The 23,147-nt window shown below is 48.8% G+C and overlaps 2 protein-coding genes across 15 annotated transcripts in view; both read right to left on the bottom strand.

The window, feature by feature from the left end:
* Nucleotides 1–5,998, bottom strand: part of PHLDB1 (pleckstrin homology like domain family B member 1) — a 49,628-nt gene extending 43,630 nt beyond the window's left edge. For 3 of the 14 annotated variants that reach the window (XM_032427844.1, XM_032427845.1, XM_032427843.1), the window contains exons 1-3: nucleotides 5,881–5,997; nucleotides 5,307–5,362; nucleotides 4,704–4,799 (exon numbers count right to left, since the gene is read on the bottom strand). In XM_032427844.1, coding sequence (XP_032283735.1) covers nucleotides 4,704–4,799; nucleotides 5,307–5,309 — 99 coding nt within the window. In that variant the 5' untranslated portion in view covers nucleotides 5,310–5,362; nucleotides 5,881–5,997. The other 11 variants (XM_032427849.1, XM_032427846.1, XM_032427852.1 and 8 more) reach the window with 9 other exon arrangements.
* A 3,136-nt stretch (nucleotides 5,999–9,134) lies between these two features.
* ARCN1 (archain 1) overlaps nucleotides 9,135–23,147 on the bottom strand; it is a 28,768-nt gene continuing 14,755 nt past the window's right edge. Inside the window, exons 6-10 of the mRNA XM_032427991.1 lie at nucleotides 20,325–20,490; nucleotides 16,659–16,806; nucleotides 16,224–16,332; nucleotides 13,345–13,549; nucleotides 9,135–10,850 (exon numbers count right to left, since the gene is read on the bottom strand). Coding sequence (XP_032283882.1) covers nucleotides 10,761–10,850; nucleotides 13,345–13,549; nucleotides 16,224–16,332; nucleotides 16,659–16,806; nucleotides 20,325–20,490 — 718 coding nt within the window. The 3' untranslated portion in view covers nucleotides 9,135–10,760. The remainder of the gene's footprint in view (nucleotides 10,851–13,344; nucleotides 13,550–16,223; nucleotides 16,333–16,658; nucleotides 16,807–20,324; nucleotides 20,491–23,147) is intronic.

Raw genomic sequence — 23,147 nt, 5'->3', positions numbered from 1 at the left:
CTAAGGTTCTTCATCTGATCTGGTGTTGTAGGAAGCTTGGGTCTTTAGAACCAAGGGTAAAGTAGATTCCAGAACCAGAACTTGAACTCTTCCCACCCATCCCTTTTTCCCTGGCTCACAGTTTCGGTGCCTGAGAAATGTGAGGGACCTTTGGGTACTCATGTGTGCCTGCATGCCCACCATGCCTTGATCATCTTGCTAAGGTTCAAAGGTTCCCATTTGTTGCTCAAGTGGGGCTGGGGACAGCCGAGAGAGCTTGGCTCAAGGTAGGAGGGAGACCAAGGAAGGCAGGGTTTCCCTCCACTTCTCTACTAGCCCTCGACCAGGGCGGGTGACTTGGAGAGGAAGTGGGGGCAGAAGCCAGCATTCCAAGGAGTGTCTGACCCTGGCAGTGGGGCCCAAGGGCCTCAGCCATAGAGAGTTACTAATTTTACCCTCCCAGCTTCCACCCTTCCGGACCTGGACGGCATCATGTCCGTCACTGTGTCCACCCAAGCTGGCGGAAGAGAAACCGGAATAGGGCCTGGGGCCCATCCCAACTCTGCCTGGGAAGAGGGAAGGCAAGGGCCGTTAACCTACACCAAGCTCCAAGCTGGCCTGGCACGTCCCCAGGAGATCTGGCCATGGGGAAGCATTTCCAGGGTCAGAGCCGGCTGTCCTGTTTCCTTCCACTCAGGGAAATCCCTCAGCATTCTCCGAGGGAAGAGAGGTGAGAGAGTGGGTTGGGAATGGGGAGTTTACCTAAAAGAGGGAGTAAGAAAATAAAACAATAAATAACGGTGAAGGAAAGGCATCACCGTTTAGTGGAAAGAAAGCTTCAGGCTGGGATGCAAGAGCCTTAAATTCTCACCCTGACTTTATTATTTATTAGCTGTGAGATCTTGGACAAGTTACTTAAATTCTCTGAGTGTCAAGTCATTCTCTATAAAAGTGGAATAATGACTTTTTCACAAAAGATTGTCTGGATTAGCGCTTGCCTGTGGCTAAGGGTAGGATGGAGAGTGACTATAAATGGGCACAAGATTTCTTTTTGGGGTGATTGAATTGTTCTAAGATGAAACTTGCAGGCACAGCTCTGTAAATATACTCTTAAAGTTATTGAACACGCGTTTCAATTAAGTGAATTTTATGGTATATACGTTATACCTCAATAAAACTATTTTTATTTTTATTTATTTACTTGAGAGAGCAAGCAACAGAGAGCACGAGTGGGGGGGGCAGAGGGAGAGGGAGAAGCAGACTTCGTGCCAAGCAAGGAGCCCAACTCATGGCTCCATCCCAGAACCCCAGGATCACAACCCCAGCGGAAGGCAGACACCTAACCCACTAAGCCACCCAGGTGCCCCAATAAAACTGTCATTTTTTTTTTTAAAGATTGGAGATTCAGCTATGATATTAAATGACCCTCTGTGAAGCGCAAAGCACCGTAAACATGCCAGTCATTAGTACGGGTTTCAAGATCTACAACACGTCACTTCGCCTTTATCTGTCAAATTCGTCACTGTCACCCTGTTAGGCAGCTTTGGGCGTGTTCATTTATTTACACCAAAGAATTTCAAGTGGAGATGAAGACTGTAAAGGAATAAGGTTGATGGGGAACAGGAGTGATGAGAGGAGAGAAGAGAAGGAAATAATCATGTGAAAGGAGGGGGGAGATAAGGAGGGAGGTGTGGGGAGAGACCAAGAAGATAAGAAAAGATGGAGAAACAGCAGGGTCGAGGCTGTGCGCCCAGCTCCGAAACCTAACCCAGGTGGAGTGGAAAGCTACCCCCGACCGGCGCGTCCCAGCCGCGCTCGGACAAAGGGGCTGCCCCGCCGCCACCTGGGGGCGCGCTCTCCTCGGACCCCACCCCGGGCCCGGGGCGCCCTCACCCGCCAACCCGCTTCCGCGGACGGGGCTACCCACTACCCGGGCAGTAATTACCCTCTCCCAGCGCCCCGCCCGGTCCCGCTGCCAAAAAAAGGCCCGTGCGGCGCGAGGCCGGCCCCCGGGAAGGAGGGAGGCGAGGGAGGCGCCGCGGTCAGCCCGGCTCTCCGTGGCCCTCCCGCACCTCCCGGGGCGCAGCGCCGCAGAGGCCTGGGAGCCGGGAGCCGCCGTGCAACAGGGAGGGACCCCGCGGCGGGCGAGACCGGGGCTCCCGCGGGTGACCCCCGCTCAGGCCCGGCCCCTCCGGCCTCCTCGCCCAGCGGGGACGCGCGCGCACCCAGGCCGCGCGGGATCTGCCCGCCCCCAGCCCTCTCCGCCGAGTGGGTGTCCGGAGCCACCGCTCCGGGGTCTCGGCGCCCAAACTAGGGTGAAGGGAGGCCCGAGGAAGGGCCGAAAAGGTCTGCAACCAACAGGCACTGGAGGAAGTCCAGGCTCCAAATCGGGCCCCCGGCCAAAGGTCCCGGGCGAGTCCCCGAGCGCTAGCCCGGCGCTCCCCGGGGTCCCGCGGGGCCGCTCCAGCCCTCACCTGTGGCCGGGGGGACCAGCCGAGGCCTCGCCCCGGGCGTCGCATGGCCGCGGCCCGAGGCCTGCGGGGCCGAGTTGGGACCCTCTCCGCCCGCCGCCGCCGTCGCTTTCCCGACACGCATCCGCCCTCGAGGAAGGGCCGCCGGCAGGGGAAGGAGTCGGGACGGGAAGGAAACTGAGGCTGGGATCCCGGAGGGCGGGGGCCGGGGAGGGGTGTGGAAAGGCCGGGGCGGAGAGAACTTGAGAAGCGGGGGGAGGGGGGGGTAGGAATAAGGGGTCAGCGGCAGGATCCGGCGGAGAAGGGGAGACGCAGGGATGCGGGGCGGGATGAAGGACGGAGACTGAGGGATGAGGAGAAATGAGAGCTGGGGAGATGGACAGGAGGGGGAAGAAGATGGGGAAACAGGCCGGGGGACGCAGAGCTGGGTGGAGACGGAGGGACAGCGAGGTGGAGGACCTGGGGGACAAAGAAGGAGATGGGGAGACTCAGGACAGAGAGGTCGTCGAGTAAAGGGGACGACGGCCAGGGGCAGCCCTAGAAGGTACAGAGGGCCGTGGAGGGGGAAACCGAGGGGCGGGGAGCCAGGGGAAGGGAAGAAAAGGGGAGACTGAGGGCAGGCCGGGGCCGCTAGCGATCAAAGACGAGAGGCGGGCGGCGGAGGCTCGAGGGGGCAGAGCCGGGGAGAGGCGGGAGTGGAGAGTGGGGCTCTGGTTCTCATGGGGGAGCGGTGGGGGTGCTGGAAAGCGCCCCTCTCCGAGGTCGCGGGCGGGCTGGGACTGCCGCCAGGGCGCGGCTCCTCGCTGGCCCTGGGCCTGCGCTGCCCAGGGCCGCCAGGTGGGACAAGGCCGCAGTGTTGGGCCGCCCCGCCCGCCGCGGACGCCGGACAAGCGGCCTTTCTTTGGCGGGGCAGGGAGAAGGAGCCGCTTGTTTGCGCGGCCGGGGAAAGGGGCGGCCGCTCCGACACCGCCCGCTCCCCGCGGGGCCGCTGCGGGAAGGGGGGCTGAGGGTGCACGGGAGGTGCGAGTGTGAGCGCAGGGCTGCGGGTGTGAGCGGCGAGGTGTGCGGGCGGGAACTGCGTGAGCGCAGCGCGCGCGGACTGCGGGCGGAGGTCCAGGCGTGCGCAAGGCTGCCCCGCGTGCGACGGCGGCCGAGCCCCGGGCCGCGCGCGCGGCGGGCGGGCGCGTGGGTGACACGGGGTGGGGCGCGGTGCGTGTCCGCTGCGTGGGATGCCTGACGTGGTGGGGAGCTGGTGTTTGTGTGCGAGCGGCCCGATGAGTCAGCCCGGGAGCCTCCGGGACGGCTGAGCTAACGGGCCCAGAATGCAGCCCCGCCCCGGCTCCCTGGGTCCCCCGCTGGGCCTCGCGGCCACCCGGCCAGGTCCCCCGCTCGCCCCAGCCCCGGCGGAAGCGTCCGCGGGCGCCTCGGCAACCCCGCGCCCGGCGGCCCCTCCCAGGCCCCGTTGCCCCCGGCCGCCCGCCCGCACTTCCCCATCCCGGAGGAACCCGGATGGCTGGCTCAGCCCCCCGCCTCGGGGAACTCCGTTAGGGATACGAATCCGGACCCGGCGGGCGTGGCAAGAACCTGGGACTCACCCCCCTAAGGGTGCCCCATCCGGCCTCCCGGACCCCTAAAGATGCGGGGCCTCGGAGGAGGGCTCGGAAGGCCCCGGACGCGCCTCCCATCTCCTGAACACACCAAGAGTCCCTCCCGGATTCCCACTGCCTCGGGGCTGGACTGCGCACACATTCCTCGTCCGTCTAGGCGGCCTGGCCGGGGACAGGAGCCGGGATGGCCCAGGGGAGCCCCCTCGCCCGGGGCAGGGCTCTCAGTCCTGCCGTCGGCCGCAGAGTGGGAGGAGCGCGGCGCGGGCGGACGAGCCCCTGCGAGTGTCAGCCCGGCCGGCCGTCTGGGTGCCCGCGGGAGACTCTGGATGGGGCAAGGACCAGCGTCCCCCCCGGAGAGGAGCGCGAGGGCCCCCTCTGGCGGCTGCGCGGACAGAGGCTCGGGAGGGCAAAAGCAAGCGGCCGGCGGAAAAGCAGCGGAGCCGGTCCCCGCAAAGCCCCTTTCGGCCGTCCCCCCACCCCACTGCACTCACCTGGAGCGCCCCCTCCTCCCCCACGGTTTCTTCTGGGCCCACCCCAGCCCAGAGTTGATCTCAGGGCTGCCGCCAGGCCCTGAAACTTCCCCTTATCCAGTCCCAGCAGCGCAGCCAGCGAGACCCACGGGCCTAGTGGGAGAGAGGGTCCTTACCTCGCGCGGGGAGAGAGGGACACCGGTTCCTTCGCCTGGCTCGGCCGCCGCGGCCTCGGGCTCTGGAGGACACTGTTGCTTTTCCCTGGGAGCCCGCTGAGTGGGAGGAGAGCGAGAAGTCCCGCCCCCCGGTCCCGCCCCTGTCCCCCGTCCCGTCCTGCCAGGCCAGCCGGAGAAGACGCCCTTGTGGAGCTGGAGCCCGAGGTCCCCCCCCCCCCCTTTCCCATAGCAGCCCCCCCCCCCCCAGGCCCCCCCACCCCCGCCTGCACAGCGCCCGCTTTGTTCCTCTCTGCAGCTGGGCTCTCCACTACCATCAACACACACACCCCTCCCCCTCCTGCCCTCCCCTTCGGACTCCCCTAGACCACCCTCCACCCCTAGGCCTTAAGGCTCTTCTGAAAGGGTGTTTTTGACGGTTTCTCACTCTCTCCCCCCGCCCGCCCGCTTTTTTAAAACCTTAGGTGCCTGAGTCCTCCGTGGCTCCCAGTGAACCTCTTGGTCTCAGAGCCCTCCAGCATAGTCTCAGTATCTCCAGGAAATATCTGCTGAGGGGACCCAGGCTTACCCCATCACCCCTCCTCCTCACCCTATTCCAAGCCCTACCATGAAGAGCTGTAAATGGGGTTGTTGACCCTGCGCATCAGGCTTCACAGACTTTTCTAAGGAGAGGTAGAAGACGTGTTAAAGTGCCATGGGAAGGGTAAAGCACAGAAACCTGCACTGAATCATCATCTTGCCCCCATCCATGTAGCTCCGCCCTACCACCACCCGCTGACGTACAACTGGGGGGCGCAAGCTATAGACAGACTATTGAGCACACCATCCTATAGCAGTTTGGGTCTCTGGAGGAGTAGGGGGCTAATAAGGAAGAAAAGGAGGGACTAAAAACCCAAGAGGAGTCTAGAAACTGAGCCTAGTTGAAGTCATTCATCTCAACCCCCACCCCGAAATCCAACACAGCGGACAGTGGATCCTTACCTTGCAAAGCCAGCTCTTGCCCCAGGAGACTGACCGGGGAGGCCCTAGGGAGCTGACCTCAGCTAGGCTGGACCTCTTTAACCTGCCCTAGAGGGATCCCCGAGACTCCTCCTCGCTGAATGAGGGAGCAGAAAGCCCCCAAGGCTTCCAGCTGGGGCACATAGCAGAAAATAATTTGCCCTCCTTGGGATGGACATACCTTGTTCTGATTCGGTGGCTTTAGTTTGTGCCCTCTTTCCCTAACCCTGGAACAGCAGGAGGCTGAACTGCGGCAATCTTTGGTCACTCATTGACAGGGCCAGCATTAGCAGGGGGGCCCCCCACAGCTGGAGGCTGGGGCTGACTGGAGCCAGGCAGTGGACGGGAAGGGGGAGGGGAAAGACACTTCACAGTTAGCTGTGGCTACCAGAGGTCAAACAAGCAAGGCTCCAGCAGGCATCGTGGGTACCAGGAAGCCCCAGGATTTGGGGGATGGGAGGAAGCCTCTTACTCTTCCTCTCTTCACACTGTTTGAGGCTCCTGAAGGTATTTTGACTCTGGCCACCTTTCATGAAGCGGATCACAACAGTAATTTCCAGACTATTCTGGTAAAAGAAAAAGAAACAAAACCCCAACTATTGCATCCTACGTGCCAAGACCCAGCATTTGAGGGAAGGGGCTCTGATTGGGGTACCTCAGAGTCTTTTCACGTAACTGTTTCACAACTCCCAGAGCTTCTTTACCATCTCGGTCAGGAGGAATTTCAGGGAATGATCGAGCCCGCCGCAGGGCAGCTGATGCAGAGGCAGGGGGCCGAAACAGCACCCATCTTCTCTCTGCCCTCCCACCCAAGGACCAGCTGACCCCATGATAAGGGCTCTGTGCAATGTGTCCTCACTCCTGCTGGGTTGAGGCCCTATGTTCCCACAGTTTGAGCACTCCGGGGACTACAGACCTACCGCCCCCACCCTCCACCCCCACCCGCTGCACATCTGGAGCCCATCAAAAAACTCAGTGCTCTCTCACAATTACGCAAGAGGTCGAGCAGCTGGGAGCTCAGGAAAGGGGGAGGAAGAGAGAAGAAAGCAGAAAACAGCTTTCCAAGCATGCTTCAGACTTTCCGAACTGGAAGCAGGCGGGAGAGGGCAAAGGCTGGGTGTGGAAGGAAGAGTGGATTTTTGAAGGCCCTCTGCACTTGGCTATGAATGTCAGGAGTCTATTTCCACATCCCTCCTGCCTTTGCCTAGGCACTCTTCCCACCTCTGTGCTCCCTCCAGCCCCAGAAGGAGGCGATTATTGCTCACTACAGTAAGCGAACCCTGTTCAGTCACATCTTCTAAAGCTCTCCTTTCTGGCCTCTGCAGATCCTGAACTCAGGCATCATTAGCGTGGGTGTGGTGACAGCAATGATGCCAAGTAACTCCTCCCTGCATCCAACTTGGGGAAAAGTTCAAACCTTTCTTCAGCGGGCGGTCTCTCCTCAGCTTGTCCTAGAAATTGCACAGTCCATGCTCAGACCCAAAGCTAAGAGACGCCAAAGCTGAGTGGTCTCATCTACATCCGTGTAGGCTCAGGACCTTCCTATGAGCTGAAAAGAACCACCACTGATTTCGGCAAGAGAATGGGAAACAAAACCTATCTCCACTTCCCTCATTGCCTTGAAATTGTAATGCCTCTTTTTCAACCAGCCCGTTTGGTTATCAACCTGATCACAGAGAGTACGCTTATGGGAGCTTTCGAGAAATGGGCTAAGCCCTAAGTAACAATTGAGCCCCTGCCCTATGAACAGCAAGGCAAAAAACCTTTCTGTCTGTGGGGGATGGAGGAGTGGGAAGTGACCCAAGCTTCTGAAAACTGCTTTGTTGCTTGACCGCTTGTGTTTGAGAGTGGGCAACAGCTTAGTTTGGAAAGGTATAGTCTTGCTAAAGGTCTGGCTCCACGTAAACGTCTAACCCCTGAGGGTAAGATGGGAGACTGATGCTTGTGGAGAGGCTTTCTAACCTTGGGTAAGAGCAATGTACAGCACCCGGTTCCTCGTGGACCCTCCAGGACTTTCAAAGCTCTGTAGCTGCAGATAGATTTACCAGAGGGGGCAAGAAGAGGAGATGGAGGCAGAGAATGGTTGCAATGAGATGCGCACAGTAACGGGGAGTTAATTCGGAGTTTTTGCTTTCCTTTGAGAGATTGCTCTGAAGCCTACGAGACAGACCCCGACCTATTCCTCACCCTCACTGAGACTCGCACTAGCACCAGCCGCAGTTAACGCTTGTCTACCTGAGGAGAAAAGGCTTTGTAAGTAGGTAGCCATTGCTTCTAGTTAGACTTTCATCTTCTTGAGGATGGCGGCTTTTTCTATTTTTCTATCTTCCTCCAATGAGCCCGACCAGATGTGAACTTTTTTAAAAAAGCTCCTCTGTATCAAGCCTGGAAATCTCTCAGACGCTACTCAGTGTGAACAACTTCACATTAATCGGAAGGCAAAGCTTCCGGAATGAGAGATGCATGGGCTGATAGATCCGGGGGGTCTGAAACTACTGTGAGTAGATGAATTACAGATCTTTTTTGGAAAGGAATTCCTGACCTCGAGGTGTGTTCCCTACCTCCTCTGTGTGGAATTAATTAATTCAAAGCAGGAACCACAAACCTCCTACATTAACCAGAATGCTCAGTCAGATCAAATGATCTCGTTCGGCTCCCTCACGAGAGGCCAACAAAAGGCCCACTTGGTGCGGTGGAGGGACCAGCGCCAGCCAGGGGCGTGGCACGGCTCCGGCGCGCTCCCCTAAGCTCCCCCGGGTTAGGGTTACGGTCTCAGAGCCACGCCACGCTTCAGCAACAGACCAGAGACTTCGTATTTCTCTTAGGAAGAAAAAAATTCAAACTCTTGGCTTTCACCCTGAAGATAAAAAACTTTTATCATTCCCAGACGCTCGTTATTCATTACAGAGAGTAATTTGTCTTCCAAAGAATTTGTTGACAGTCAATAGTTTTTTAAGTTACATAAAAAGAAAGTAAGGATGAAGACTTTCCTGAGGGAATTATCCAAGCTCCCCAAGCATCCATCCATCCCTCACCCCGGGATCACTTACTTCTTACCACTGCTGCTCTAATGGAGAAGAGAATGCTCTGAGACATCACCAATCATTGTTATTCTTTACAGATGAAGCCTCATGGTTCTGACTCTACAACTGCCCCTGACAAAAAATTAAGACCAAAAGTCCGTAAGTAGCATCAAATTAAAAAACCCCACGGGCTGGAGTACATGTGTACGTGTACGTATGTGTGCGCTCAGATGGAGAATACCCACGGAGGCACGATCCCTGTAATGTGGGGGAAGGCAACGAATACTCTCGGATAGAGATTCTTTGCTCTTAAAAAAAACATATCATTAATTTTTAAACTTAGATCCCGTTACATCATCTCGAATCAGCAAGGAGACACCAAAGTATGAGAGAGCCAAGAGTCTAATAAACATTCATTTTATAATACTCTTTATTTGATTAAAGAATTTTCCTTCTTTGTGTACACTGGAATGTTATATTCCCTATGTATTTTACAGGGTTACAAAATGTCGCTCATTTTAAATATTACCCCAAAAGTAATTTCAGAAAAAAAAAAGTTGTGAAACTAAACAACTTTAAAAAAATCATATGGACAAGCAACTTTCAAACAAAACTGGATTAATAAGATTTCTTGCCTACTTCACTACATGACAGATTTCTTGTCCCAGTCCCCTTCCTCAAAAAAATCTCATGTGGAAACCAAGCCAGAGATAAGGATTCTTCCCTGATGCAGTTAAGGGAAAGGGAAAGGCCAGAAACTTCTTTGGCAAACAATTCTGTCCGCGGCCACCTGTGTGTGACTGCTCTGCTTCGAGGACAGTACACTCTTTGCAGGGGAGGCCTGAGGTCGTCCCGAGTGGGACTGGTCCTCTCCAGCCCAGCTGGAAGTGCAGCAGGTCACCTTGTCATCTGCCTCTCCGCCCCACCGGGGGCTGTGGCCTAGCAGCAGGCCCAGCAACCCTACCAAGTGCAATACTGAGAAAGCCAACGCTGGGCCGGCTGATGTAGCCTTCTCCATTGCACAAGTAATGGATGAGAGGGGGCATGAGGACTCAACAAGAAGGGCTCAAGGGACGAAAAGGAAGGACTTCGGAGACAGGAAAGACAGGAAAGGACTGAGAACACAGAGAAGGGCCAGGAAGGAGGAGGTGGCGAATTCAAGACATGTGAGTGGGCTTTCATGTTTTAGCTGAAGTAGCCAAAGTGTAGAGAACCAGAAGCTTGGGGGAGCACCAGCAGCAGACAGCATTACCTGTGGATGTGAAAGCCCTCGCTGGACAGAACCATTCGCCTCTCAGGCGTCTTGCAAGTGGGGGCTGTGCCATCAGAAAGCTGCTTCTCAGTGGCCTTTACTACTGGCACGAGTGGGATTCACAGTACTGTTCTAAACTGGAGGAACACGACTGAAGGAAGACAACGTGCCAGGGAATGGAGGGACAAGTGGACATAGGAAAGAGACAAAGTACCTCCTTATCTGTTACCTTCTAGACCTCATCCCCCGTAAGCAGTTCACCTGTAGAGTCCATAGATCGAGGCTGGGTTAGATCAGCCAGTCCCCAGGAGCGCCCCTACATGTGCATGATCCCAGTGCTTGACTGAAGGTATAGAGAGAAAAACTGAAGGTAAAGGAAGGGAGTATGAAAGATTAAAATTTGCAGAGAAAACTTTTTAAAAATGAAGTATGAAATGTAACCGTATTTAGGGATTAAAACAAAGGAGCAACAATGAGGCAAAGGCAGAGAAGCTGTTTAACTGGGGAGCATTCTCTGGAGAACGTGCTTTCCTGCTGGCCAGTAAAATCTGCCAAAGAAATCAGCAGCCTTTCCCTTTATGTTTGTGTCTTTCTTTGCCAAAGAATGTCTCTGTGACACTTGAACACTGAGGGTGAGTTGAGGGTCCTTGCGCGCAGAGAATCGTGCATTGTACCAGAAAAAAAGGGTCTCCAATGGCTTGTGGATTTGGAAAAAACTCTTCAGCCACTGTTGGCTTCTTCTTTATTAATTTGAAATACTTCCTTTCCGGTTCCCTCTTCTTGGTACTACAGGATTTCATACTTATCCACCAGGAAAGTGGTCTCTGTGGAAAACCTTACAGGGCTGTTTCCATCTACCTGGGTCACTTTGGTAACCTAGGGAAACAAACAAAGAGTGAGGTAAAGCAGGAGGAGAGCGAGTCTCCAAGGTGCTGGCTAAATTCTCAGGACAGATCAAATTCCCTTAAAGCAGTATTAAAAATAACTCAAAAACACTAAAAAAGTTCAATTCACGATTGTGCCTTGCAGCATCACTCTTCTCCACCAACATGATTAACTTGCTTTCTAGACAGAAAAGACAACTGTTGGCATGAGACGTACAGTGGTATCAAGTAAAAGATCTAGAATGAGTGGCCACTACCCAGGTCTGCCCCATAAAACCTATGAAGTTCACATTTTATCAGGCTGATCAATTAATATTTTGACCCAAAATGCAATATTCTGACTCTTCAACTTCATTTGCCTGATTTGCTCTCCAAGTCTCACTAAGCTGCTCTATCACACTTATTTTCTAGATATGGCTGGGTCCTTCTTTGAGATCTTGTTTTTCCTTTTTAATTATAAATGTCTAGTTTAATGAACTACCTGCAACATTAATGTCTGTAATGGCATTCACACAATGCTTGAACCACTGATTGTATTTTCTAATGAGGTTTTCAGAGAGTCCTCCTACTCTTCGAATTGTCCCAAACAGGAAAATGTACCCACTACTATCCCATGTCTTGGTTTCAAGCCTGTACTCCCAATATTGATGGGCTTATGCCAATAACTGAGAGTGGAGAGAGAAGTGCTTTTTGGAATTACCCAACAGAGGAAGGAAAACTGTAACCTCCCAAGCACTTACAGGAGAGACAGAGACCATGTGGGAAGGTAAGACAGTGCCACAATAACAAGCAAATCAACAAGTCAGAGGGGGAAATTTGTAACATAAATTGGGTCCTTGTAATGCAACTTCAAAAACAAGAGGAACAATGAGTTAAAAATAATGATCTAAAGAAACAGTTCACAAATACTCATTACTTTGCTTATCTAAAGGACCAGGTCTGCAAAAGAACTGGCTCATGATTATCTGTATTAATGAAGGGAAGCTGTAACATAAACAATCCAAATATTGTGGGGTTTTAAAAAAGATTTTATTTATTTATTTATTTATTTGAGAGAGGGAGAGAGAGCAAGAGCGAGCGTGAGTGCACATGAGTGGGGGGAAGAGCAGAGGAAAAGGGATAAGCAGACTTTGTGCTGATCATGGAGCCTGATTCGGGGCTCGATCTCAGGGTCCTGGGATCAAGGCACAGATCAGGCTCCCTGCTCAGTAGGGAGTCTGCTTCTCCCTCTCTCTCTGCCCCTCACCCCCACTCATGTTCTTTCTCTCCCTCTCTCAAATAAATAATCTTTAAAATATAAAAATAAATAAAAATAAAAATAAAAACAAAACTTTCTTTCCGTCCTTGGGTTCAAACCAAGTGACATATAAAAGGCATTACAAAACAAAATACAAACAAAAACTTAAAAATTTCAAAAATTAAAAAATAAAAGGCATTATAAAACCACAGGTTGGCTGTTTTGGTAAATGGCTTTTAAAATTATGAGGGGCGCCTGGGTGGCTCAGTCGTTAAGCGTCTGCCTTCGGCTCAGGTCATGATCCCAGGGTCCTGGGATCGAGCCCCGCATCGGGCTCCCTGTTCGGCAGGAAGCCTGCTTCTCCCTCTCCCACTCCCCCTGCTTGTGTTCCCTCTCTCACTGTGACTGTCTCTGTCAAATAATTAAAAAATCTTAAAAAAAATAAAATGTATGATCTTATTAAAAAAAATAGGCAACTAAGAAATACAAATCTTGCACAATCCATAAATACTTTTTTTTTTAAAGATTTTATTTATCTGACAGAGAGAGACACAGTGAGAGAGGGAACACAAGCAGGGGGAGTGGGAGAGAGAACCAGGCTTCCCGCTGAGCACAGAAGCCCATGCGGGGCTCGATCCCAGGACCCTGAGATCATTACCTGAGCCGAAGGCAGACGCTTAACAACTGAGCCACCCAGGTGCCCCACAATCCATAAATACTTTTATATGTATTCAATTTCTTTACCTTGCCCAATCTAGAGAGGAAAACTGAGTTAAAACAGGAGAGGAATTTGACCAAGATCATACAATAGAGTCAATAATGGAATCCTCAGGGAACACCAATTTTTCTGATTTTTTCTTTTTAAAATAAGCTCTAGGCCCAACATAGGACTTAAACACATGACCCTGAGGATCAAGAGTCACATGCTCTACAGACTGAGCCAGTCAGGCACCCCAGCTTTTCTGAGTTTTGATACCATGCTGTTTATCTGGCATCCGTCTTACCACTTTCCCCATATGTGATCTCAATTCAAAGGGGATACCTCAGGCGCCTGGGTGGCTCAGTCGTTAAGCATCTGCCTTCGGCTCACGTCATGATCCAGGGGTCCTGGGATTGAGCCCCGCACTGGGCTCCCTGCTCCGCGGGAAGCCTGCTTCTCCCTCTCCCACTCCCCCTGCTTGTGTTCCCTCTCTCGCTGTCTCTCTGTCAAATAAATAAATAAAATATATAAAAAAAAGGGGGCGGATACCTGTATGTTACAGTAGTTTCTTTTGGAGATGAAGGAGACTTGAACAGGGAAGAAGTCATTGGGCTGCCCAGCAATGCTGAACTCGAGGCTGCCACTCTTATTTTTGGCATCAATCACTGGCAGGCACCACTCCAAAGTATTTCGTCGGCTGTCGTGTCGATACTCGCCATCAATCTCCCCAATCACCGGTGCGCCCACACCAGATCTGTCATGAGAAACACCTGTGTCACCTTAGCGGTCCAGAGCTGGAAGAACTCTGCCAAGGAAAACCAGCCCTGAATTTGATTATGCTCCTCAGATTCTGCCCACTTTTTTATGGTCCTAGAAAAAAATGAGGCTCCCCTAATAACTTCAAGGTTCAAACAAAGTCCTAGCACCTTGGCCAAGGGTCTCACTCACTGCCTTTATATATATAGATACATGCAACCACAGGTAACTGGCAGAGATATCCATGGGCTGCTCCAGCTTGTGGATTAAATCTGGACCTACCAGGGGACAAAGACTGACAAAAGTGGGATATATTTCCAAAAATTCTGCACCAAGGGTTTGCTGCCTTGTCAAGAAGGAATTTTAACATACTGCAGCTCCCCTTATAGGTGACAATGGGGGGGAAAGAGTTGATAGTAGTGGTGCAAAACCTTATACATTACTACCTGGTTATTTAGAATGGAGATGAATTTGGGCCTTTGAGAAGATGTCTTCAAAAGATTTTCTTTCAAAACCTGTACTTGACGCTGGTGGGTCTGATTTATAATCCAGTAAGTGGACTTTTATATGATAAGTAAAAACACAATCACCCCTGCCCAGAACGTGAACATGATGGAAGAAAGAGACACTTAGCTGTCCTTAATCTGCCAGAGAATCAGGGCTACTTAGGATGTACTTTGCACCCCCAAACATGGCTGACAGGCAGTTGTCACCCACTCCTACACATTGCAAATTTACCATCTTTTCATTCACCAGTGCCATTCAATGCTTGTATTAGGGGCAGAGTAAATAAGGAAGACAAAGAGAAGAATTTAACGGTGATACAACATGATCAGCTCTTCCCTATCAATTCTATGGTCCTAGTGGTATATATGTTTCTTCTCTCTGCTCTTCTTCCGATTCTGATCGCTCAAATTTGATCAGTTCAAGACAAGAGGGTAAAATGTTGTGTAAGGAAGGGTCTCTTCTGGAGACTACTGCAAAAGTGAACTAAGACACAGGAAACCACCATAACCACAATTATAGGGTAGATGGAGAGGCCTAAAAATTGTGGCATCCTAAAAATAGCCTAGTAAAATAAATCTTGACAAAACAAAACCCACACCTGTCACCAACGCCCAAGTCCTACAATGGTTCAAGGCAGCCATCTATTGTTCTGAAAGAATAACCAAGCTGTGAGGAATTAAGACAGTTACCCCAATAAAGGAGAGAGTGATAATAAAGCATATATATATATATATATATATATTTTTTTTTTTTTTTAAATTTTTTAAAGATTTTATTTATGTGACAGAGAGAGAGAGATAGCAAGAGCAGGAACACAAGCAGGGGGAGTGGGAGAGGGAGAAGCAGGCTTCCCACCAAGCAGGGAGCCTGATGTGGGGCTCGATCCCAGGACTCTGGGATCATGACCTGAGCTGAAGGTAGACACTTAACGACTGAGCCACCCAGGCGCCCCTAAAGCATATTTTTTAAAATGGAAAATAAGAACGATGAAAAACCAGACCTGGCCACGTAAACGTCTGAATTATCAAAAAAGAAACAAAACTACAAGTTAAATTAGTATCATTTTCTCTGCAATAATAACTAAGCAATATAACAGTAAAGATACACTAAGATACATACAATAAGATACACTTACTGGGTGTTCATAATTATACCCTGTACTTCATCATGGGGGGCAGGTACTGAGAGGTAGAGGAGAGGAGCTGGATTCATTGGTGATATAATAATAGAGCACACTCACTGGAAGTGCTAGTGAGATAAACTTAAGGGAAAGAGTATTTCCAGATGATCCTAGAAAGAGGGGCTTTTAAGCACACATTAAAAACTTATTGGAACTAAAAAAAATTAATAAAAATAAAAACTTACTGGAACTAACCTTCTGGGGGTGTTGGACATTTTCATTATGTTAATTGTGGTGACAGTTTCACAGGTATATACGTGTCAAAACTTATCAAACTGTACAACTTAAATATGTGTAGTTTATTGTATGTCAGTTATACTCAATAAAACTTTTAGAAAATTTACGAAAACTAATGTAAATATGTTCTCCGGCAAGAATCAATAGTTCCCTTGAAAACATACTCTCATCTTTAGCTGAAAGTTTCGAGAGCCAAGTGAAAGAGAAAAAATTCAGTCTGACAGATTCAATTTCTGAGTTGCAAAACAAAACCAAGACTTTGGACTGAAAAGTGGCTCCTCCTTCTGGAAGTCTTCATTACTACAAGAACAAACACAGGCCCAACATCTGGAAACAGCTCTAGAACTACAACTGGCTTTGAGTTGGTTTTAAAAACAGTAAAATCCACTCCTTTTAGCGTGAACAGCTCAACACACTTTGACAAATGTATGTAATCTTGTAAACACCACCACAGTCAAGTCATAGAACATTTCCACTGTCCTCGAAAGTTCTCTTGTGCCCTGTTGCAGTCAACTGTCTTCCTCTCTACCTCCTGATTTCTGTTCCAAGAGTATTATGTTTTCCCAATGTCATATGAGCATATAGTATTGTGGACTTTTGTAACTGGTTTCTTTTACAACTGGCCTTTTTAAGAAGCAGATATCTTAGAATGGATGGCCAACTAAGTGCTGCCTCCAAAACAAGTTCCAAAAGACTATTTCTATAAGCCCAGTACCGAAAAAAATGATTATGTGGGGACACCACTTACGGAAGCGGGATGGTGATAATCACATCATTCAGTTCTAAATTATCTTCTTGTAGCTCATATTCTATGTTGACATCACAGCCATTTCCACTCTCTGAGGGCCAGCAATTAACTGAGGAAAAAAAGCAAAGCAGGAATACTCAAATATTAGGAAAAGAGTGGAGAAAAGTTAAGATGGCAAATCAAAACGGATAGCTAGCTGCAGGCCTTAGACACCCTAATATAAACTATTATAAATAACAGTTTCAAAATTAAAGCTACTAAAAAACAAAAGCTCATGATTAAAATACACAAAATGCAGTACTAAGCCCATTTTGAAAGAAAGTCATTTTGTCAAAAAGAATTTTGCTACGGCAATGAAGATAAGCACGTACAAGCCAGGGCTATTTCTAGTTCTCAGTGCAGACTAGCTTAGTGGGACTGGCCAGAAGCACTTACTTGTCAGTGGAATAAAAGATTCTTCTGTGGTTTGTAGCCTCCACTTTAGCACCCCTACATCACTGTTGACTGGAAATGACTTCTCTGGATTCTTCAAGCCAATTAGAGATTCTGCAGTGAAAAGTTTTTTATCCACATTTGGATGGGTCTGAAATGGCAAGTAAAAGAAAACTTCTCAGGTTCAGGCATAAGATAGGAAATAAAATCCCTCTGGTCTTACATGGTCCATAATCTAAACATCTAAAATAGAGTACCACAGGGTGCCTGGCTCGCTCTGTCGGCAGTAGAGCACGCAACTGTTGATCTCAGGGTTCTGAGTTCAAGGTCCATGTGGGGTATAGAAATTACTTAAAAATAAAATCCTTAAAAAAATAAAAAAATAAAATAGAGTACCTAAAAGAATGCCAATTCCTTTTGATCTGAAGAAAGATGTCCCGGGGCGCCTGGGTGGCTCAGGTGGTTAAGCGTCTGCCTTCGGCTCAGGTCATGATCCCAGGGTCCTGGGATCGAGCCCCACATCAGGTTCCCTGCTCAGCAGAGAGCCTGCTTCTCCCTCTCCCTCTGCCTGCCTCTCTGCCTACTTGTGCTATCTCTCTGTCAAATAAACAAATAAAATCTTTAAAAAAAAAAAAAAGATGTCCCTTCTTTAAAGACTTTAAGACATTTTAAAAATAGGAACTGGGGACACCAGAGTGGCTCAGTTTGTTGAGTGGCTGACTCTTGATTTCGGCTCTGGTCATGATCTTGGGGTCAGGGGATCAGGCCCCGCATCTGGCTCTGTGTTCAACAGGGAGTCTGCTTGAGATTTCCTCCCTCCCTCTGTCCCTCACCACCACCCCCCACGCCCTGCACTTGAGCATGTGCGCGCTCTCTCTCTCCAAAATAAATAAATAAATCTTTTAGGGGCATCTGGGTGGCTCAGTTGGTTAAACGTCTGCCTTTGGCTCAGGTCATGATCCCAGGGTCCTGGGATCAAGCCCCACATCAGGCTCCCTGCTCAGTGGGGAGCCTGCTTCTCCCTCTCCCTCTGCCCCCTGACTCGTGCTCTCTCTCTCACTCTGTATCTCAAATAAATAAAATCTTTAATAAATAAATAAATAAAATCTTTAAAAAGTAACTTCAACTCTAAGGCATTTTGTTTGTAATCGAACAAGTTAATAATTTTGTAATTGAAAAAGCTGAAGACCTTTAACCAAGTCCTTTCTAAAAATACTTGACAGGAAGCAACATCATGGGAGGGCCAAGCAAGCCAAGTAGGAGACTACTGATCAGATGCCTGGGTCATATAGCAGTCCTGGCCTTACAGTCAGAAGGCAGAAGAGAGAAAAGCTCTGTGGAAAGTTTAGTTGCAATTTTGCCCAGAGCACTAAAGTTATTCAAACTCAGGCCAGCTAAGATAGACTAATCTTTTAAAAAGAAGTCATATTAAGAGAGAAAAGGGAGGGGCGCCTGGGTGGCTCAGTCGGTTAAGCATCTGCCTTCAGCTCAGGTCATAATCCTGGAGTCCTGGGATCAAGCCCAGCGATGGGGTCCCTGCTCAGTGGGGAGTCTGCTTCTCCCTCTGCCCCTCACCCCACTCGTTTTCGCTCTCCCACACAAATAAATAAAATCTTAAAAAAGAGAGAGAGAGAGAGAAAAGGGAAAAGAAAGAACTCCTGGACAGTAGCCTACATATACTTTTTTTTAAATTTATATAGCCTACATAGGGGCGCCTGGGTGGCCCAGTCGTTAAGCAGCTGCCTTCGGCTCAGGTCATGATTCCAGGTCCTGGGATCGAGCCCCGCACTGGGCTCCCTGCTCAGCGGGAGGCCTGCTTCTCCCTCTCCCACTCCCACTGCTTGTATTCCCTCTCTCGCTGTGTCTCTGTCAAATAAATAAATAAAATCTTTAAAAAAAAAAAATTTATATAGCCTACATATACTTTAAGAGCCAGCAAAGCTGGGGCGGCTGGGTGGCTCAGTCGTTAAGCGTCTGCCTTCGGCTCAGGTCATGATCCCAGGGTCCTGGGATAGAGCCCCACATCGGGCTCCCTGCTCAGCGGGAAGCCTGCTTCTCCCTCTCCCACTCCCTCTGCTTGTGTTCCCTCTCTCGCTATATCTCCCTCTGTCAAATAAATAAATAAAATCTTAAAAAAAGAGCCAGCAAAGCTGTTGTCAAAACTATAAGCACTACTTCCAAAAGACAACTTTGTGCTGATTATGGGGGGAAAACAGACAAAAAAACATTCTTCCCTGAAAATGCTTTGTTCTTATAACAAGAAATACAAGATCAACCATTTAAATAAAGTGACAAAACAACTGTAATAATACAAAGAAGTTTCATACATATCCAGGTAGGAGGAACATACATATTTATTTTATAAGGATTTTTATTAAATTTAAAAAAATACCACTAGATATTGCCCTTCAGGGGCGCCTGGGTGGCTCAGTCGGTTAAGCTTCTGACATCAGCTCAGGTCATGATCTCAGGGTTCTGGGATTGAGACCCACCGCAGGCTTTGCACTCAGTGGGGTGCCTGCCTCTCTCCGTCTCGGCCCCTCTCCCTGCTCTCGTGCACACTCGCTCTCTCACTAAATAAATCTTTTAAAAAACTTTGCCATTTTTAGGGGCACCTAGGTGGCTCAGTCGTTAAGCGTCTGCCTTCAGCTCAGGTCATGATCCTAGGGTCCTGGGATCGAGCCCCGCATCGGGCTCCCTGCTCGGCCAGGAGCCTGCTTCTCCCTCTCCCACTCCCCCTGCTTGTGTTCCCTCTCTAGCTGTGTCTCTCTCTCTCTCTCTCTGTCAAATAAATAAAATAAAATCTTAAAAAAAAAAAAAATAATAAATAAATAAATAAAAAACTTTGCCATTTTTAAAAACTGTATTTCAAACAATATCCTCAATTATTTACTCTTTGCATAACAGAAACAAGCATCTATCTGTACCTTTGTTAATGAGTATGAAGTCATTAATTCGATTTCAAAATGACCTTTCATTCAATTCCACTATTAAAAGTCTATTACAATACAGCTGCTGTCAGTTGCTCTCAACCCCCCTGGTAAGATATTTACTGTCTCAAGGTCTCCACTATATGTAATAAATTAACTTCTTTCCTAGGCATCTAGAATGGCACTAGTTCTATAAATTCATTTTTTTTTTTTTTTAAGATTTTATTTATTTATTTGACAGAGAGAGACACAGCAAGAGAAGGAACACAAGCAGAGGGAGTGGGAGAGGGAGAAGCAGGCTTCCCGCTAAGCAGGGAGCCCGATGTGGGGCTCGATCCCAGGACCTAGAATCATGACCTGAGCCGAAGGCAGACACTTAATGACTGAGCCACCCAGGTGCCCCTATAAATTCATTTTCTATGTTCTGTGGTTCACATGAGAAACTCCAGTTGAGAAAGACTGTGCTAGGCAGACAAATCGAAGTCGGGTTTTTTAAAAGATTTTATTTGAGAGAAAGCAAGAGAGAGAGAGGGCACGCGTGAGTGCACAAGCGGGGGGGAGGGGCAGGGGGAGAAGGGGAAGCAGACTCCCAGCTGAGCAGGGAACCTGACACGGGGCTCGATCCCAGGACTCTGAGATCATGACCTGAGCTGAAGGCAGGCTCTTAACAGCCTGAGCCACCCAGGCGCCCCAGACAAACCAGTGTCTTAATACTTCCTTACCCAAAGCCTCTACACACCTGTAGCTGCACCCCTTTCTTATCTTCATTTTCCACATGAAGACGAATTCGGCCAAATTTATCATCTGAGATCCTAAGCATGATCATGCCATGCAATTCCATATTCTGCAATCCTCCATCCCGTCCACAAGTCAGTGTGATCTTTTCCTCAATCTTCATGTGCACGCTGTAGAGAAAAAGTAATAAATTTGTTCATAAAGGTAGAAACCAGAATTCCCTTTCTCCAGGGTTTAATGGTGATTAGCCATCAGCAACGTATTTTAAGGTGCTGTTACTATATGTACAGAATTTAAAGCATTATACCCTTTTATCCCACAGACAAGTTCCCACCTGTGCAAACAATGTAGTAGTTATTCACTGAAGAACTGTCTACAAGTTTGGAAATAAATGTCCATCAATAGGGAACTGCTTAAATACATAAAGGTATATCCAGGGCGCCTGGGTGGCTCAGTCGTTAAGCATCTGCCTTCGGCTCAGGTCATGATCCCAGGGTCCTGGGATCGAGTCCCACATCAGGCTCCCTGCTCAGCGGGAAGCCTGCTTCTCCCTCTCCCACTCCCCCTGCTTGTGTTCCTGCTCTCGCTGTCTCTCTCTCTTCAAATAAATAAATAAAATCTTTAAAAAAAAAAAAAGAAAAAGAAAAAAATACATAAAGGTATATCCACAAAAATGAATACTAAGCAGTTGTGAAAAAAGAGGTAACAACTGAAAATGCTTTTCATTTGAAAATAATTTCAAAAATTAAAAAATTAAAATTATACCAGGAATACATTTATACCTTTTTATTTTATTTTTTCTTTTAAAGATTTTATTTATTTATTTGATAGAGAGAGACACAGCGAGAGAGGGAACACAAGCAGGGGGAGTGGGAGAGGGAGAAGCAGGCTTCCCGCAGAGCAGGGAACCCGATGCGGGGCTTGATCCTAGGACCCTGGGACCACGACCCGAGCCGAAGGCAGACGCCCAACAACTGAGCCACCCAGGCGCCCCAATACTTTTTTAAAATGCTGTTAACATTTTATCCCACCATTTGTTTTATCACCTGCATACTCTCTAGAACTATTATTTGGGTTTTTTTTTTCCTGATCTGCTTACAGGCAGATTATACACATCATGGCCCTTTACCCCTAAACACTTCAGAGTACATCTTGTGAAAATAGGGATAGTCTCTTACTTAACCACAGTACTGTTATTAACTTCACAAACTGACACTTTCTCTACTCTACCACCCATATGCCAATTCTGTCAGTTGACCTAGTAATGTGTTTTAAAGCAGTACAAGATCCCAGAGTGCCTGGGTGGCTCAGTCGGTCAAGTGTCCGACTCCTGATTTCGGCTCAGGTCATGATCTCAGGGTCCTGGAATCAAGACCTGCACTGGGCTCCGTGCTCAGTGCACAGTCTGCTTGGGATTCTCTCTCTCCCTCCCTCTGCTTCTCCCCCCACTCACGCATGTTCAGTGTCTCTTTCTATGAAATAAATAAATGGATAAAATCTTTAAAAGAAAAAAAAAATAAAGTACAAGACCCAGTCTAGGATAAAGTATTACATTTAGATGTCATGTCTTTATAGCTTCAAATAAGGATATTCTCATCTCCAAAATAAGTGAAAAAAGTAATTGGAAAATGTGTCTAGTATGCTACCACTTGTGTATAAGGAAAAAAGAAAAAGATACATATGTTTTTATTCACCTACATATAGACTATACTTCTCAGAATAGAAGAACTAGAAAACTAATTAATAGTAGTTGCCTCCAAAAAGAGAAACTTGCCTGGTGGGAGAAAGACTTTTTATTGTAATACTTTTGTTCCCCCTTAGATTTAATTAAATTAATTAATTAAGTAGGGACGGCGAGGAGCAGAGGGAGGACAAGCAGACTCCACGCTGAGCACGAGCCCAATACTGGGCTCAATCTCACGACCTAGAGATCACAACCTGAGCTGAAATCAAGAGTTGGACACTTAACAGACTGAGCCACCCAGGGGCCCCTGTAATACTTTTTGAAACTTTTAAATTTTGAACTATATGAATGTATAACCTAATAAGAAAAATAAGTAAAATAAAAAGTGCTACTGTTCTGGTCAATTACTAAGTACAATCTATCCATATTTTTTTACTAAAACTATTTTTAACTGGGTGAATTGCACACACTAAAAAGATTATTCTGGCATCCTACTTTGTTACAACATGTAAGTCTTCCCAGAAACAAAGGCGTATGATACACAAGACCACAAAGGAGTATATCTTAAAATAATGCAGGGTCGGGGCACCTGGGTGGCTCAGTCAGTTCAGCCTCCAACTCTTGGTTTCGACTCGGCTCATGATCTCAAGGTCATGAGATCAAGCCCCACACTGGGCTCCACACTGAGCAGGGAGTCTGCTTAGGATTCTCCCTCTCTGCCTCTGCCCCCTCCCCCGCTCACACAGGGTCTCATTTACTTTCACAAGAGTTTGCTCCATGTTCAAGAAATACTTCGGAGCGCCTGGGTGGCTCAGTCGTTAAGCATCTGCCTTTCGCTCAGGTCATGATCCCACGGTCCTGGGATCGAGCCCCGCATCGGGCTCCCTGCTCTGCGGGAAGCGTGCTTCTCCCTCTTCCACTCCCCCTGCTTGTAAAGAGTCTCAAGCCCTCTCTAATACATGATGGTTTCCAACAACTTTTTAAAACAGTGTCAAGCCTCCGTCTCACTCAAAGCAACCACTAGGAACAGCACAGGAGCTTCAGTGATTTCAGAGATTTCTCTCAATGTAATCCTGTTCATCTCATACAGAACAGGACATACAAAATACTCTTATGCACACCTGATACAAGTATCCTCTTAGA

Source organism: Phoca vitulina, unplaced genomic scaffold, assembly GCF_004348235.1.
Source record: "Phoca vitulina isolate PV1807 unplaced genomic scaffold, GSC_HSeal_1.0 scaffold38, whole genome shotgun sequence".
In the NCBI taxonomy this organism is placed as follows: Eukaryota; Metazoa; Chordata; class Mammalia; order Carnivora; family Phocidae; genus Phoca; species Phoca vitulina.
This window is presented reverse-complemented; position numbering and strand designations above follow the sequence as displayed.